Source organism: Nothoprocta perdicaria, unplaced genomic scaffold (genome assembly GCF_003342845.1).
Source record: "Nothoprocta perdicaria isolate Ctin4 unplaced genomic scaffold, notPer1 scaffold_126, whole genome shotgun sequence".
Classification (NCBI taxonomy): Eukaryota; Metazoa; Chordata; class Aves; order Tinamiformes; family Tinamidae; genus Nothoprocta; species Nothoprocta perdicaria.
Genome location: NW_020454383.1, coordinates 71,164 through 86,170, shown reverse-complemented (window position 1 = coordinate 86,170; position 15,007 = coordinate 71,164). Strand labels below are relative to the sequence as shown.

Genomic DNA, 15,007 nt, shown 5'->3' with positions numbered 1-15,007 from the left:
ACATGCAAACTCTTCTTAAATAGCTCCACAAATTATATGTTGCATAAATACAGCAACAGTCAAACTTTAGTACACTGATACATTATTCAGTGTGAGAGACCTCATATTTGACTGCAGATTAAAAGATTTTGTCTCCTAAAAAGGATATAAATGGTGTCATAAAAGTTCAGATATTCACAGAAGTGGAATTAAGGCTCAGTAACAGTAACAGCAGGAAGTTTACACACTGGTGTCTTGCCCTCCTTACCTACAGCAGGGATTTCTGCACCAGCTGATCTTCCATCACTCTGCTGCAACTCTGAAGCACAATGAGATGGATTACGGGTTGTATTTCACTCTTTCATCTACATTTTTAGATTAGTTTCACACACTTGGTATATTAACAGTAATTTTACAGCTCATAATAGAGGTTGTAAAGTAACACATGCTACTACAATGGCTTCTCTGTTTACTCATGAAATACCAGGAAGAACAGGATTTACTAATGAGTTAGACTAATCCTCACCCTAAAATGTAATTATCCTTGGGGTATAACTCCTTGGGATAAATCCTCCAAAAGGTTCAGTGAAAAGGCATGCTTGCTTACTCTGAGTCTTTTTACATCTTGGCCTAACAGAGTCCTGGCATTGCTATAAACACAAAGTAAGATAGGTAACATTTTTTGAAGACTGTGGATAAAGTCCAAAAGATACTCACCTTCTGCCAAGCAAATTGTTCTAGCTGACCATTACATTTCTGGTAATAAGCAGGAAAAAAAGAAGCATTCCAGAGCTCTTTTCCCTTCCTCAGTGTTTATGGGAGAGCCACCTGTACGCACTGGCCACAGGAGGCAGGGCTGCAAGGCAGGGTAAGGCTTAGACACTCCTCTGTTGTTAGAGGTACTACATGAGACTTCTAGACAGGGGACCAGGCTACTTCACCTCTAAGAGGCACTTCAGCCTGTGTGCAGACTGCAAGCACATGCTACCAAAGGAGCAAGAACCATAAAAATTTCTGTTGAATTTCAAGTGGAACCACTAAACTTCAAATTCCCTGCAAAAAAAGGACTCTCGGAGATGCAAGGCCAGAATATGTAACACCATGTCATGATTTGCCGCATAACAGAAGCCACTGAACCCCTTCTAACGCTTCTTCCTGGGAGTCCTGCACCTTGGGAAAAGATTCTGCGTCTGGAACAGACTGCAGTTGGAGCCAATAACTCTGTATCACGTGTATTTTGGTTTGTAAGGCAAATGAGAAAACAGTTTCAGACAATGCAGGCTGTAACATGCCTCCATCTGAACAAAGTAAAAAATATACCCATTAGAAGACAGTTGTCACCAATCAGGCCACAGACCTGGGCCCAGTTTTGCTGAACCCAATCTTGTAACGCCAGCTGCAGGCTAAGCCAGCCAGCAGTGGTCACCACGGTGAGAATTAGACGAAAACCAGTCCTCACCACAACATGAAAATCCAACTCCTCCTTTTCTGCTAAAAAAAAATAAAAAAAAAATAAAAAAATAAAAAAAAAACAAAAATAAAACCAAAAACTTAATCATCAAGTAGTTCTCCATGTGGTTGCACATAAGTAGAAAAAATAGTGCAGAGTAAAACTTCCCTGGTCATGAATGCGACAACAACTCTATGTATTTTCTTTCCCCCAATGCCCCCGATTCAGAAATGTTCAGGCATACGCACAGCCTCAGTAGCAAAGAACTCAGTAGCAAAACATAGCTGACATCTGAAACTAGGGGCACTGTGCAAGTCTGCTTCGTAAGACTGAAAGTAACGTATTACATTCATGGCAAGATAAGGTTGCCAAATTCAGCTGCAAGCTACACATATAGTTCTGGATATCTGGCTTAGATTTTTTCTTCTAGAGAACATAGTTAAAATGTGCTGACTACTTGCCCGATCTTCAGTTACAGCCTGGCCTGGTCACTGTCTTTCAGGAAAAATTACAGTTCAGAGGTTAAAGAGTTTGGGAGGGGAACCCTCAGATCCCGTTTAACTGGATTTCAATGTTATTTAACCTTTCAGAATAGTTGTGTGTGTCTATGCAATATTTTCAGCACTTGTTAACAAAGTATAAATGTGGAAGGGCTGTACAGTGAACTTAAAACCCTGTTTTGAGGATTAATATACAGCCTTTATTACTATGACAACTGTGCCATACGCTGAAATATAGCACTTTATTATTTTCACTGCTTTCACCAAATCCTGAGTTGAGATCATTCCAAGCAGATTGTTCTTTCAATAAAAAGAATGCAACACTCATGTCTAGCAGTCATTTGTTATATTTATTCTGTGAAACAAAGAGGAAAACACAAGATTGAAAAATGTTCCATGCATTTCATAAAGTACAGAGAAAGATATTGTCACGAGCAAAACAAAGGACAAGCAAAAGTCTCACTGAAAATCCCGAGCCCTTTGCTGCTTCACACTGCATCATCTACATGCAAAAGTGCATCGAGTGGAGGTGGTGCAGTCTAAAGGAAATGGCAGGTTATCTATCAATGCCTTGAGTGAATCATCATCCCACAAGGCTTTTGCCATCCCTTATCTTACCGCAAGACTGAACTGATTCCGCTTTTTCCTCACTACCAGTTCTTGGGTTTGGGACCAATTCTTTGGCTGAGAAATCAGGCAAATATAGCAGAGCTTATATCAAGTCCCGGGAAGAAAATAGATCTCAAATGCAGCTGTGTACAGAAAAATAGCTGGGCATGATGGGTGGGAGTAGACAGCAGTTGTTCCATTGCTAAAAGTGGGAATGGAGATGCCTTAATTATATACTAGAGGTATATAGAGAAAATACATTCTGCAATAGAAATATGCACAAAGGCAGGGGATATACCTAGTACCTCTCTTTAGCAGCAATAAAGCACCAATATCATTAAATGCACGTAGCTTTATAAAAGGATGCTGAAAGTATTTTATTTAGTTTACAAATTACATCTCTACAAACCCTCTTACTGAAAGCTTAGAATATTCAATGAGAGAGTCCAGAAAGTGCCTTTCCCTTGACCTACAGTACTCCACTTTATCAAAGCTGTTACGGGATCTTCCTTCCGCTTTTCCTTCACGGAACCTCTCGCCCTCCCACAGCAGTTACTGACCCCACAACTGCTGACCGCGCAGGCAGGCTAGTTCTGGGCTCAGGCTTTTGACACAGGAGCAGCCCCTGCCCCTTTCTGGGAATGTCGAAAAGCTGCCACAGTTGTGTTTGGGGCGGAAGGGGTAGAGACAGAAAGAACAAGGCTCTGCTCTTACAAACACCTACTGCCCCAGAAGCCCCACTCCTGGCAGGCCTCGAAACACCACAGCCGAGGAGCTCCACGTGGGGAGGAGCAAAGAGAGGACACAGACTGGGATCCTTCCCCCTGCACCACGGGATCCATCTGCTTCGCTGGTAACAGCTTTCTTCTGCTGGCCACCAAGCTCTCTGTCCTGCAGCACTCACGGTTCTGCGTCCGGCTCCTGGGAATATGGCACCAAAGGGGAAGATTGTCACAGTCACAAATGTGGTTTTCATATTGTTAAAAATATAAAGCTAAGAATTCATACTTTAGAACTTATAACAAAGCACAATTTAACGTGTATAGTGAAGCATTTCAGAATCAGAAGATGGGACTTTTTGAATTGCTTGTGTTGCCTTAACCCTTTGCAGGTATGCACCAGGAAAATGACTTTACATTATATGAACTTTTCACTTTTCAGCCTCTCAAAATAACATTATTCCACTCCCTGGACAAGCACAAAAGAGGCATGGAGAAAAAAAATTCATAGCGTATCCCAAGTCCAGCATTTCTCACTTTTCAGGGCTTGCAATTATAATAATGTTTTCATGATGAAGCTTTAAAAGTTCAGTTATATCTTGTGCGTTCCTTTTCCATTAGGAAAACAAAAACTGCAGTAAAAAACCAAGATCTCACAGGCTGCAGTGAAGCACAGCAGTTGAGCCTTATTTTAAAACAGCTGCCCACTTTGCTAACTAGTGTCATTACTCTGTTGTCCCTGTAAACATTACAGGGTCCTTGTACCACCCACCAAGTCCTTTGCTTCAATCTACTACTTGTGCACCAGAGCACATCCTCATGTCTCTTCCTACACCACAATCATCCTCCTACACCCCACAGGATGCAGCAAAACAGGAACCAGTGCTAGGCTGGATACTTACAGGGAGCGCTGCCGTTTGCGTCCGCCTTCCCGCTCTTGGCGAGCTTGGCCGCGTTCTGCTGAGCTCTGCCCTGCTCCTCTCCAGTAAGCAGGGCTTTTATTTCAGAGGGGATTTTCCCTTGGTCCATCGCCGCGCACCACTGCTTGTACTGAAACACGCAAGCACAGCGGGCGTCAGTTTGGTCACTGACGACCAAAAGGTCCTCTCTACTTGTACGAGGGGCAGTTACAGGAATCTTGCCTTACTCCCAGCTCCTGCACCTTTCATTCTTCACCGGCAAACCCTGGGCTGCACTACAGGGCCAGATGGCCCCATCTCCATCCTATCTCTTCTATACATCCGCACTAGCCCTACACCCCTTCAAACAAGCCCAGCCCAAGGTCAAAGCAGTGCACTCCATTCCAGTGGCACCCACCACTTGAGGAGCTGGGCTGGTGCATCAGGAGAAAATGTTCTTTGCAAATGTAGGTTATTTGGCACCCATTTTACGCACGCTCTAAACTGCACAGCTGGGCAACCACATGTCAACACAGGGAGCTGCAGAACTTGACCTCCCGTACAGAGACAGAGGTCCGGGGAAGCACTGGCAAACTATGGATGTACCTCCCCACTGCTCCTTTAACACATCTCTTCCCGTCCTTTAACTCCTCCCCCTGCCAAAGGCTTTCCAAAATAAAGATTTCAAAGACAACAGATTTGCAGGCACCGGCACTTTCTTTTCTCACCTCTAGTTCAAAACTAGAGCATTAACTTGTGGCACACGGTCCAATTTCAGCACGCAAAGCGGGCAAGCAGCTGAGCGCATCTGTTAGTGATGCTCTGATTATCTCACAGCCAAGATCTACTCTCAGTTTGGTGGCAGCGGCTTGCAGGAGCGCGCGTCCCCAGGGGCGCCGCGGGCTCCTCACCATGTCGAGCTCCTCCCGCAGCGCGCAGATGGCTCGCTCCCGGCCCGACACCAGCTCCTCCAGGTACTGGTAGCGCAGCTTCTTGCGGGCTCGGCACTCGCGCGCGCTCTGACGGCTCCTCTCGAGCTTGGCCTTCAGGTCAATCTTGGCTGGCTTGCGGCCCCGCTTGCCCGGCTTCTTGACTTTGCCTCCAGCCACCTGCAGCAGAAGGGAGCGTTGAGGGCGCTGCTCCGCGAGGGCGACGCGGCGCTGCCCACGGGACACCCCAGGCCCAAGCTCTGCGCACACCCGCAGCGACTCCGGAGCCAGACGAGCCTCCAAAAGTGCCTTTTTAGAGGGCCCACGTGGGAAGGTTCCAGCGACAGCAGCAAACACGAGGGAGGGGGATAAGGCTTTACCACAAAGCCAGCGTCCAAGCAGCCCTATTGTAAATGTCCCTGCTCTGATCTGAAGGAGCAACGTGCAGGGGGGGAGGAGACGATCAGCCAGCTCCATAAGAAAAGTGTTGTAATATCGGTAAACAACATCAGTGACAAGTCTTGCCCTGATACTTGTCAGCTGAACAATAATGACAATGGAGTTTAGTGCTCAAGGTGAAAGAAAGAGAGTTATTGACTCCAAGTTTGGTGCAATAAAACCACCATATTTTCAGAAAGTTTACTATTAAAATGAAACCTCTCAAAATCATTCTCTGACTTTTCAGAAAGTTTACTCTTAAGATGAAATCTCTCAAAACAATTCCCTGGCTATCTGATATTCCTCTGCCCCGATTTACTGCAAGAGAATAACACCATGTCCTGCCTTTCATTTCCATTCCTTTCCCGACCGAGCCTGACGTCTCCTTTAGAGTCATGCCTTGCCACTGTGGGCATATAAGAATTATTTATTTATTAACATTTACACACGCTAGAGGATTGCCTCCTCCTGCCACCTGCGCCCAGGTCCAGCTCTCACGGAGCCAGATTTGGATCCCCCTTGCAGAAACGCAACCCCATCGTTTCTGGCCCTACACACACCTGCCACTGGGAATCACTTCCCCTTTCTCTTTGTGGCTATTTTTTTTCCCTTTAACAGATCTGAAAGCTTCCCATACCCCAGGGAAGCAAATAGTAGTTTTCTCTGTGTTTACTCTGTGCTTCCCCACCCAAATATTCCACTTTTAACACGAGAACGTGGCACACACAAATAAGGTATGAAAATTAGTACAGTGACCATGGGGTAGGACGGCCCTGTGAGCATGTTGGTCACACACCCCATTCTCCCTCTGAAGTGAAAATTTTTATTTATTTGCACTTTGCCCACACTGTTTGAATGGAGAAGGTGTGGGGAAGCACACCTAACACGCAGGAATTTCACTTCTGGCTTAGTGTTTCACCATGGTGTGTACACATGGTATTTTTCCTTACAAACAGTGTTCAAAATACCACAGTTCACAATAGAAAATTACACTTTTTTTTCTTGCCATGTGATGCTGTAAATCTGTTTTGATGGCCACAGAAGTCTCTCATTCTATAAACTGAGCAGGCTGCAGTGGAAAACAATGAAATAGTGAACTGATGTGCCAGAAGGAAAGGAAAAACAGAAAAGACTCCACAATTGGGCCTATTCTTTCTCTGGAAGCGAGTCAACAATCACATGGCAGCACAATCCAGCCTCTCACACATTGCCTCTCCTCATGTACTCAGTAGTAGCTGCCCACCAGAAGCAATCACAGGAAGAGAAAGTACTTAATGGCAAATTCAGTAAAGTAAAGCAAATATAAGTAAAGTATAAGCAAATATAAGTAAAGCAAATATAAGACACTCAGCAGAGCGGGCAAAAACTCAAACTGCTTTCTTTGCAGCTGAGCTGCCGAGGACAGTGTGAATAACCACCTCCTCCACCTGCCCTGGAACAAAGGCCCATCCGTAAGGCTTCCTAGCTTAGTCAAGTCATTAAACTCAGTGCTCTAGAACAGGATAACCTGGCCTAAGGCACCAAGTGACACTGCTGCTGTTTGGCTTTTATATAAAACCTTCTGCAACGTGTTGCTTCTCAGGGCCACCTCCTGCTCCCCTCTGCGGCCTCTTCCCTTCTGAACCTTACCTGTCGCTGCCCTGCTGTCCCAGCAAGCAGGGCTGTGGGACGGACGCTGCAGCCCTCCTAAGGACCTGCTGCTCCAGCAGAGAGGGCCGGCACTCACGACCCCTCTGTATGAACAGCACGGGACCTGTTTTAGGGACCTGTTATTTCAAAACACTTTGAGGAGTCACATGAAGACAGGACACAGATGCTACTAAGGAAAAGGAGAGGTGGATGATGACATTGGAGCTCCGGACGAGCTCTTTCCAAGTCTGCATGTAGCAAAGGGTCCAGGTTTGATGCCAGTTTGTGGTGCTTCAGCCCAAAGCCTGCGCTCAAAGGAACCATTTCTTTCTTTTGTGGACAGAGCTAGAGCTGTGAACACAAAGCAGTTAAAGGCCCATTGGAGCCCAGGGTGAATGTGAAGGGTGGCAGAGATCCTTCACGGATCCTCCGCTATGAACCAACCGCTCTGTCTCTCCAGATCTCCAATCTCTTGCAGCTCCACAGGGTTTTCCTGGCTAGGCTCTCACCACCAGCACTGCAGAAATTATGGAGTGGAGAGGGAAGGGAGCTTTCCAAGTACCTTTAAGACCCCAACAGGCTTCTCGCCGCCCTGCAAGGACCCACGTTGCCTCCACAGCCCCGAGCAGCCCTTCGCCACCCAGCTCCGCGTCGCCCTGCACAGCTGGAGTGATTTCACCAAGCCCTGTCCTCTTGGGACCTTGCTCTTGCCAATACCCAGCAGCTTGTGCCGCAAGCTTAAGCGACCCCCTCGGGGAAGGCAAGGCCTCCTAAATCCTTCCTCAGCATGCCCGGCTCCCAGGCATGCCTGCCCAGCCAGTTGCTGTGCTGGTGGGACAGAAAAAAGACAAAGCAGAAGTGCTAGTTGATGCTGAGCGTGGCAGCGGACCAGAAAGAAACACCAAGCAAACACTGTGTTCCCTTTGTATTTCCCTGGAGTTCATAAAGGGATGGGATCCATTAGCATTCAGCAGCGGGGATTTGTGTTTTCAGAGAGTCAGAGGCAATCACAACCCACATCAGTGCTAATGATAAAAATTTGCTATAAAAATATTAATAATGACATGAATTTGTCAGAAGGCCAACCAAGCTCCTATTTCAGCTCATCCCCGTTTCAGAAAACAGAAAAGCTTCTCTCCTTTTTTAATAAAATAATAAAAGTGTAGAGATTGCAACATCATTCTTACCTGGTATTCAGGTACACAATTACTTAACCTCGAACTGGAAATACCTTCAATTACCTCACCTGGTACAGAAACAAGACAAATTCTATCTCTGATTTTTTTTTCTTGTTTCTCCCTCAAAGACGAGCAAAAGTGCATTGGGAAGGGATTGAACAGACCTCTGGGGAGGTGGTGCCACAGTGGGATCTGGAGGGATCCTCCCCTAAATGGACAGACATGTCCAGGACCACAACCCACGGTCCCATCCCTCGTGTATTGAGCCCCACTCACCCAACGCTGTGATAAACCTGGTCTTGCTGCTACACCTGCAGGCACTGGACAAACAGCCAGACTAAAGCAATGCTGACTGCAGGCACCAGTTCCTTCTCTCTCAGCACCAATTCATTCATTCAAAGGTGTCAATTAGTTCTGAAGTGCTACAGCCGTCAACGTTCGAGATCCAGTTTGGGGAATCACCTCAAACCGTGGTCCAGACTCTGGCTTGCCAAAGGCACACGTCTGCAGAACCCAACTGAGCACGAAACTGATGATCACCCACAGAATTTACCTAAAACTATAAAAAATAATCAGCAAGAAAGAAAAACTGGCTTAAGCACTGAATTTGTTATGCTAAAGGAGTGGGGGAAAAAAAAAAAAAAAAAGAAAAAAGGTCTATTCACATTTGCAAAAACACTTTCTCCAAACCAATACTCAAGCAAAATGAGCTTTGAGTCTCCTAATACAGGTGGGATTATCTGACCTGCTAAATCACAATATCAGTCACAGGAATAATATATAACCTAGCTAGATAAATGGTTATAATGGAATAATCCTCATACCTCCACTGCATCATGCTTTAAACAGATTGATCTGTGTAAAGCTTGTAACTTGCACTGGCAGACTCAGCATCCCAAATCACACTGAGAAAGCACTCCAAAAGCACAGAGGATAATGAACCAAAAATGTACAGTTTAAATTAGTGAGCAAACACTTTACGTCTTAAGCAAATATGTGAATACAAATTATAGCAAAAAAGTCTAATCATGCAAAATGACTAACGTGCTAAGAAGGTAAACTTAGCAACAGATGTCTACAGAAGACTGTTAAAAAAAAAAAAAAACAGGAACAAATACCAAGATTTCATAAAGTGCTCAGCAAATATCCACACGTTAGAATGTGCAGATGTTGAAGTTCAGGTCAGGAATCCCTGTTGAGGGTCTCTGGCAATCACTTGACAGCCTCCTTACCACTCAACAGGTCAGAATCCTCCCTTTCTTCCTTCCTTGCACCCAGGAAGAAATCACAGCCTTGCACACAGAAATACGCCCCTCCACCTGAGGGCTTATTCTGCCCATTTCTGCTAACAGAAGCCAGAGATTAAACCCCTCTCTATAAGAGCTCTGAACGGGCAACAGAGACAGTCAGCTAAAGCTATGCCTATCCTAGGCATAGCCTCCTAGCCCCTGCAGACATGAAGTCTCTAGCCGATTTGCGAGAGTTTAAGCCAACTCATTTTACCAACCTACGGCAAACACGAGAAAGCAGATAGACCAGCTGAGCCCTGCCAACCACCGGTGCCTTGGGACAGGCACCTGCCGAGAAGGCTCCGCAGGGCTTTACAAACCTGCAAACTCTGGAAAAAAAATACTATAGGGTGAAAACCCAGTAACCAATGTCCTCTCCTGAACAACCTAGATCGTTGTGAAAGCAGGTCCTGGGCTCCATCCTGACCCCTGATGAACGCGCCAGCCCTGCGGCATTCGACGCACTCCTCGCAGCCGGCTCCAGGATTGCCAGGTCTGCTCCCAACTCCCCATCCGGGCTACTCCCAGTCGTGAGGTCAAAGGCAGAGATCTGTTGGGGAATATCTCATGAATGCGGGCGACCTGTCAGGGCTCTCACAGCTCACCTGTGCACACAAGCCCCTTGGAGGGAGGGTAGCAGCATCTCTGCCATCGGTCACCTCCAGCAAAACTCCCTCAGGATCACAGGTGTCCAGATATTTGATGTTACAAGGCTGGGCAGAGGCCAAAGCAGTGCAATTCACCCCTCACCTGCAGCCTTTTGTCACGGGCCTCCCCCCTGTCCTGTGACCAAGGGCTCTCCCAAGAGAGGACACTAGAGCAAGACATCCAAGGACACGCCATACACAGGACTCATCACGGAGACCATCACAGAGATGATCACACTAATAATAATAGGAACAGCTACTCTGAGGAGGTTGCTTTCATTATAAACTAAGTTACCACTTAAAAACACACTTGCCTAAAAGCTCTATTTCACCTCCCGCATCACTAGTTTGTTGAACTTTGAGAACAGTCAAATCTCAAGATCAGCGTTCACAGTCCTGGTCCCATCCTGCTGGTGAATGAACACAAAGAATATTAGCTGAAAAAAGAGCCTTTCAGCAGCTGTAGCTGCCGCCACAGATATAAAGGAACTTGTCCCTTCACTTCAGACTATGCAGCAATTTATCTTAAAGCAAAAACAACAAAAAACTCAACAACTAAGAATTAGTTAAGAAACTGGTTGAGAAACTCACTTGATCATTAAGCACTAGATATCAAGAATGAGATCCATCATTTCAAAATTCAAAAGAATGAACTGGGTTTTCTTGCAGCATAACTAAATAACAAAAGGTTTCCCTGGCTTGCTTTTTCTTTTGCCCTTCCCTCTCCCTCTCCCTCCCTCTCTCCCTCCCTCTCTCTCTCCCTCTCTCTCTCCCTCTCATCTCCATTTCTTGCAAATCCAACACATATAAGTAGCTTCCTTAAGCTAGCAAGACTTCAGACTTTTAAAAAGCTGTTCTGTGAATTTCACTATTTCCATTCCAAACACAAACCAATTACTACATTCTACTGCAGAAACTAAGAATGAAGCAGCGTACAATTTGCCAAAAAGAAATCCATTTTAGCTTAAAAAAACCCCTCACTTTAAATATGCATACTCATCGTCAAAACACACTTTCCCTTAAAATAAATCTGTTCTATCACTTTTTAGTTAAGTTCAAAATGTAACTGAAGAAAAATACACTTTAACTCAACTTCTTTAAAACTAGAGACATCTTTTCCATATAGAAAAGTGTTCAAAGTAAGAGTAAGCCAAAACCTTAAAAAAATACTTGAAAAAAAAAACATTAGAAATAACAATTAAAGAGTGTTTTAGTGATTTATTTTTTATTTCTCATTTCTATCCATAAACTGAAAACTGAATTATTCACATAAGCACTATGTGACCACTTAGGAGGCGCACAGGTGATATCCTAGCAGAAATTAATTGACAAAAAGCAGCTACAGGCTCAAACTCTTTCCCACATACAGCCTATAGCTGGAACCAGCACAAGGGCAAAGGAGACCAGTATTTTAAAAGGCCTTAGTTCCAGAGCAGCTACAAGAGAAAAAAACTTTTGTTTCCTTGTTGTTGCTGTTGCTCTTGCTTTTGTTTTGAATAATATGAGAACATCCTTTAAATGCACCATTCTTCTGGTGATGTCTTAATCCTAAATGAAAACTTCAACTATAATCTAAGAATCAGGAGAAATATTATGGCCACCAAGCTCAATTCTAACTTCCGTGTCTCATCTAGATGAGGAAAAACTCTGAATGTGGGGGGACGTAGCTACAGAATGGGTACATCCCTGCTAATGTGATTTAATTATCACAGTTTTTACAGGGAAATTCCTGTCATAATCCCAGTCATCCAAGTAAGACTCTCAGATCATGGGGGCAACCCTTTTAGTAAGAGGGAAACATGACTCAGTAAAACTTGCAGACAGAGGATGTGTTGGCTTGAGCTGTAACACTACGCTTCCTAAAAACAAAGCACAAATACAGCTTGCCTCATTCTGACCCAGCAATTTCCAGCTACAAAAGTTCCAGCCTTCCCAACAGAAACTGGATGTCCCAAATAGAGGCACCAAACGTTCAAGCCAACCTGCAGCTTCATGAACGGAGCCCTTCAAGGCAACTGCAGCGAAACCTTTCAAAGCAGTGGCCACTTCCTGACCAGTATCAGCTCTTTACCATAGAAGATACTAGGTCTGACTAGCCCAAGTTTATAACATTAATTAAAAACTTGCTGAGGGAACAAAGACTTTACAAAGTCTTCTTTGGGAACTGCCACATCCAGTAGTCCTAGGTAGCACCCTTTACAAAACTCACTGTAGCCTCACTGTTGCAAGGATCTCAGTGGTAAGTTACATGGAAACATCCTATCAGGCAGCTCTACCTGACACTGGAAATAGGAGGCGAAGGAATCCACTCTCTGGACGCTCTTCTTCACTTTCCTTTTATTCTTGATGCAGGGGGGCCAGGGAGGGGGTCTTAATGTCCAGGTGATAACATTTAGTTCTGTTAGTCAATGCATCCAATAACCTTTCCAACAAAAAGCAGATAGTCACATGTGCTGTCAGTGGGCTGGAACTGCCAATCTCCAGAAGTCCCTTCCAACCCCAGCTATTTGGTGATCCTGTTTATTACTTGCTGAAGACTCCAAAAACACACTAAGAATTGTAAAAATGTATAAGTTATCTGTTGTAAATACGCTGATAACTTTGGAAATTAGCGTGAGCCATTCCTATGCAGATTATCTATTTCATGGATAATTACTAGCTTTATCCACTCACAAACTACTGATCACTTGTAAAATTATTAGATCTATTCCTCAAGAAATTACCTCAAGCCTTTTTTTCCTTCTGAGTCGCAACAGATCGTTATGGTAACATGATTTTGTTCTAATAAAAATCAAGCGGGAGGAGAACTATGTGGCTTGGAAAAACACACCACACCACACGTACCCATCAGCTGGCCAGTTTTCACACCCGGCCATGCCCAGAAGTAACCAGGCAGAGGCCGCTGCTTCTCGGGCCTCGCAAAGCGCAGCCTTCCCCGCGCTGGCGCTCAGCGACCTAAGCAGCCTTTGGCACAAATGACCCTACTGGATCCAACAAACACCCACACGGAGCTGGGATGTGCAGCTGGGAAACTGCACTGGGTGGATACCGCACTCCAAGAACCTCCCAGGCCTCACACGGGCCCTGCAGGTCCTGTTTCGGGCACACTGCCCCAGGCAGGCGAGGGAGCCTTCCTCCCACATCTTCCTCTACCTAAACTTAGCACCACTGTCTCCAGGGACACTACTGACCTTTTGTCATTAAGATACACATGGAGAAGAGCAGCGATGCTCCCAAGGCAAGGCTTGCGAGCGAAGCACCTACAGTGGCACTTTGTCACTTTTATTTTTACGGTAGCTGCCAAGGCAGCTCAGGGCACTACAGGAACACATGGTTTGTCGTGCAAGCTCAGGCCAGTGCTCTCTCATCTCCAGCCCTATCTACCCCATACAGGGAGCTTTAAAGGAAAGCAGGAGAAACATCTGAGCCACCTCATACCTGACAAGGGGAGGGGACGAAGAATCCCCGCGTGCTGCCCACAGCGGTCACAGGCCTTCCACAGGGCATCTCCAAGGAAGCCAGCTCAGGTGATTTCAACACACACACCAACCTCACTCGCGATTCCCAGTTGACTACCGCTGCTTTGCACACTCGCACAACCCTCGCGGCTTGAGCTCCGCTTTACACACACGCCAGGGCCGCCACAGCCCGCAGCAGGCCCGGGGCGCCGCAACCAGGGCGCTACCGCCCCCCGCGCCGGCCCCGCGCCCGCCCGGCGGCCCCTACCTTGCTGTCATCCATGTGTGCAGCCAGCCCGCCCACAGGCCGACCTGCCCGCGCAGACCCGACGCAGAGAAGGGCCCCCCAGCCCCGCGGCGGCGGCAGAAGGGCCGCGGTCACCCCCCACAGCCGCCCCCACAACCCGCCGCCTCCGCCATGGCCTCCGCACTGTTTGTTTACAGCCGCCCGCGAGGGGCGGGGCGGGCCGGCCGCGCCCCAGCGGAGGACGCTGGGAAGGGGAGTCCCGCCCGGCGCCGCCGCCCTCCGCAACGCCCGAGGGCTGCGCCAGGAGAAACTACAACTCCCAGCAGGCCCCGCGCAGGGAGAGCCCGGCCGTTCCGCAGCGCGCTCTGCTCCGCCTAGTTCTGCTCCGCCCCGGTCCCGCGCAGCCTCCCACGGAGGAGGACTACATTTCCCAGAGGGCACTGCGGCTGCGGGGGGGGTCTGGACAAACAGTCGTATTTTCACCTTTTTTTTTTTAAATGATATATGTTATCTATATATATGTTATATAAAAATTATTGCGCCATCTTGGATCAGTAATTAAGACTTCAGCATATACCCCCGTGTGGGAAATACCGCCCCGAACGATAACACTCACTCAGGTTATGAGCACTGGAAGGTGTCGTGAGGAAAGCTGTTCAGGGCGTCTCAGCTACGCGCAGCTCTGCCAGCGATGCTCCACCGCGAATTGCTGCGAGACAGCAGCGGTTTAGAAACCAAGCAGTTCTGCAGTTAAGAAATCAGGCTGAAAAACAAGCAGATTTGTGCTTTCCCCCCACTCCCTCAGGTGGATGAAATAAGACCAGGCCAGTCATTGCTCCCTGCTTCATTTCCCTCTGATGGGGCCTGTGGAGCTTTTGAACCAACTGGTTTGGATGCAGGACACCTAAGAGGCCTCCTGGCACTCACAAAAACACCCTGTGGGGCATCCCTGCCTCCTCCAAGCCCAAGGGAGCCCTGCCCCATAGCAGCCTCTAGTGATTTTAAAGGGAACTAGTGAGGCCTCAGCGAGCAGCCA

At 46.8% G+C, this 15,007-nt stretch overlaps 1 protein-coding gene across 1 annotated transcript; it reads right to left on the bottom strand.

Annotated features, from left to right (window-relative positions):
• Positions 1-2,297: 2,297 nt before the first annotated feature.
• On the bottom strand, positions 2,298-14,068 carry CREBL2 (cAMP responsive element binding protein like 2). The gene is made up of 4 exons (XM_026033250.1): positions 13,993-14,068; positions 5,068-5,265; positions 4,160-4,307; positions 2,298-3,459 (listed from the first exon to the last, which is right to left on the bottom strand). Coding segments are annotated over exons 1-4 (363 nt in total). The 5' UTR covers positions 14,008-14,068; the 3' UTR covers positions 2,298-3,457.
• Between the last annotated feature and the right edge of the window lie 939 nt (positions 14,069-15,007).

What these genes read in the sequence shown, in the direction of transcription:
- CREBL2 (XM_026033250.1), bottom strand. An exon ending in TGCGGGAGGAGCTCGACATG is followed by an intron (nt 4,308 to 5,067) that starts GTGAGGAGCCCG and finishes TGCGTGTTTCAG; the next exon opens with TACAAGCAGTGGTGCGCGGC.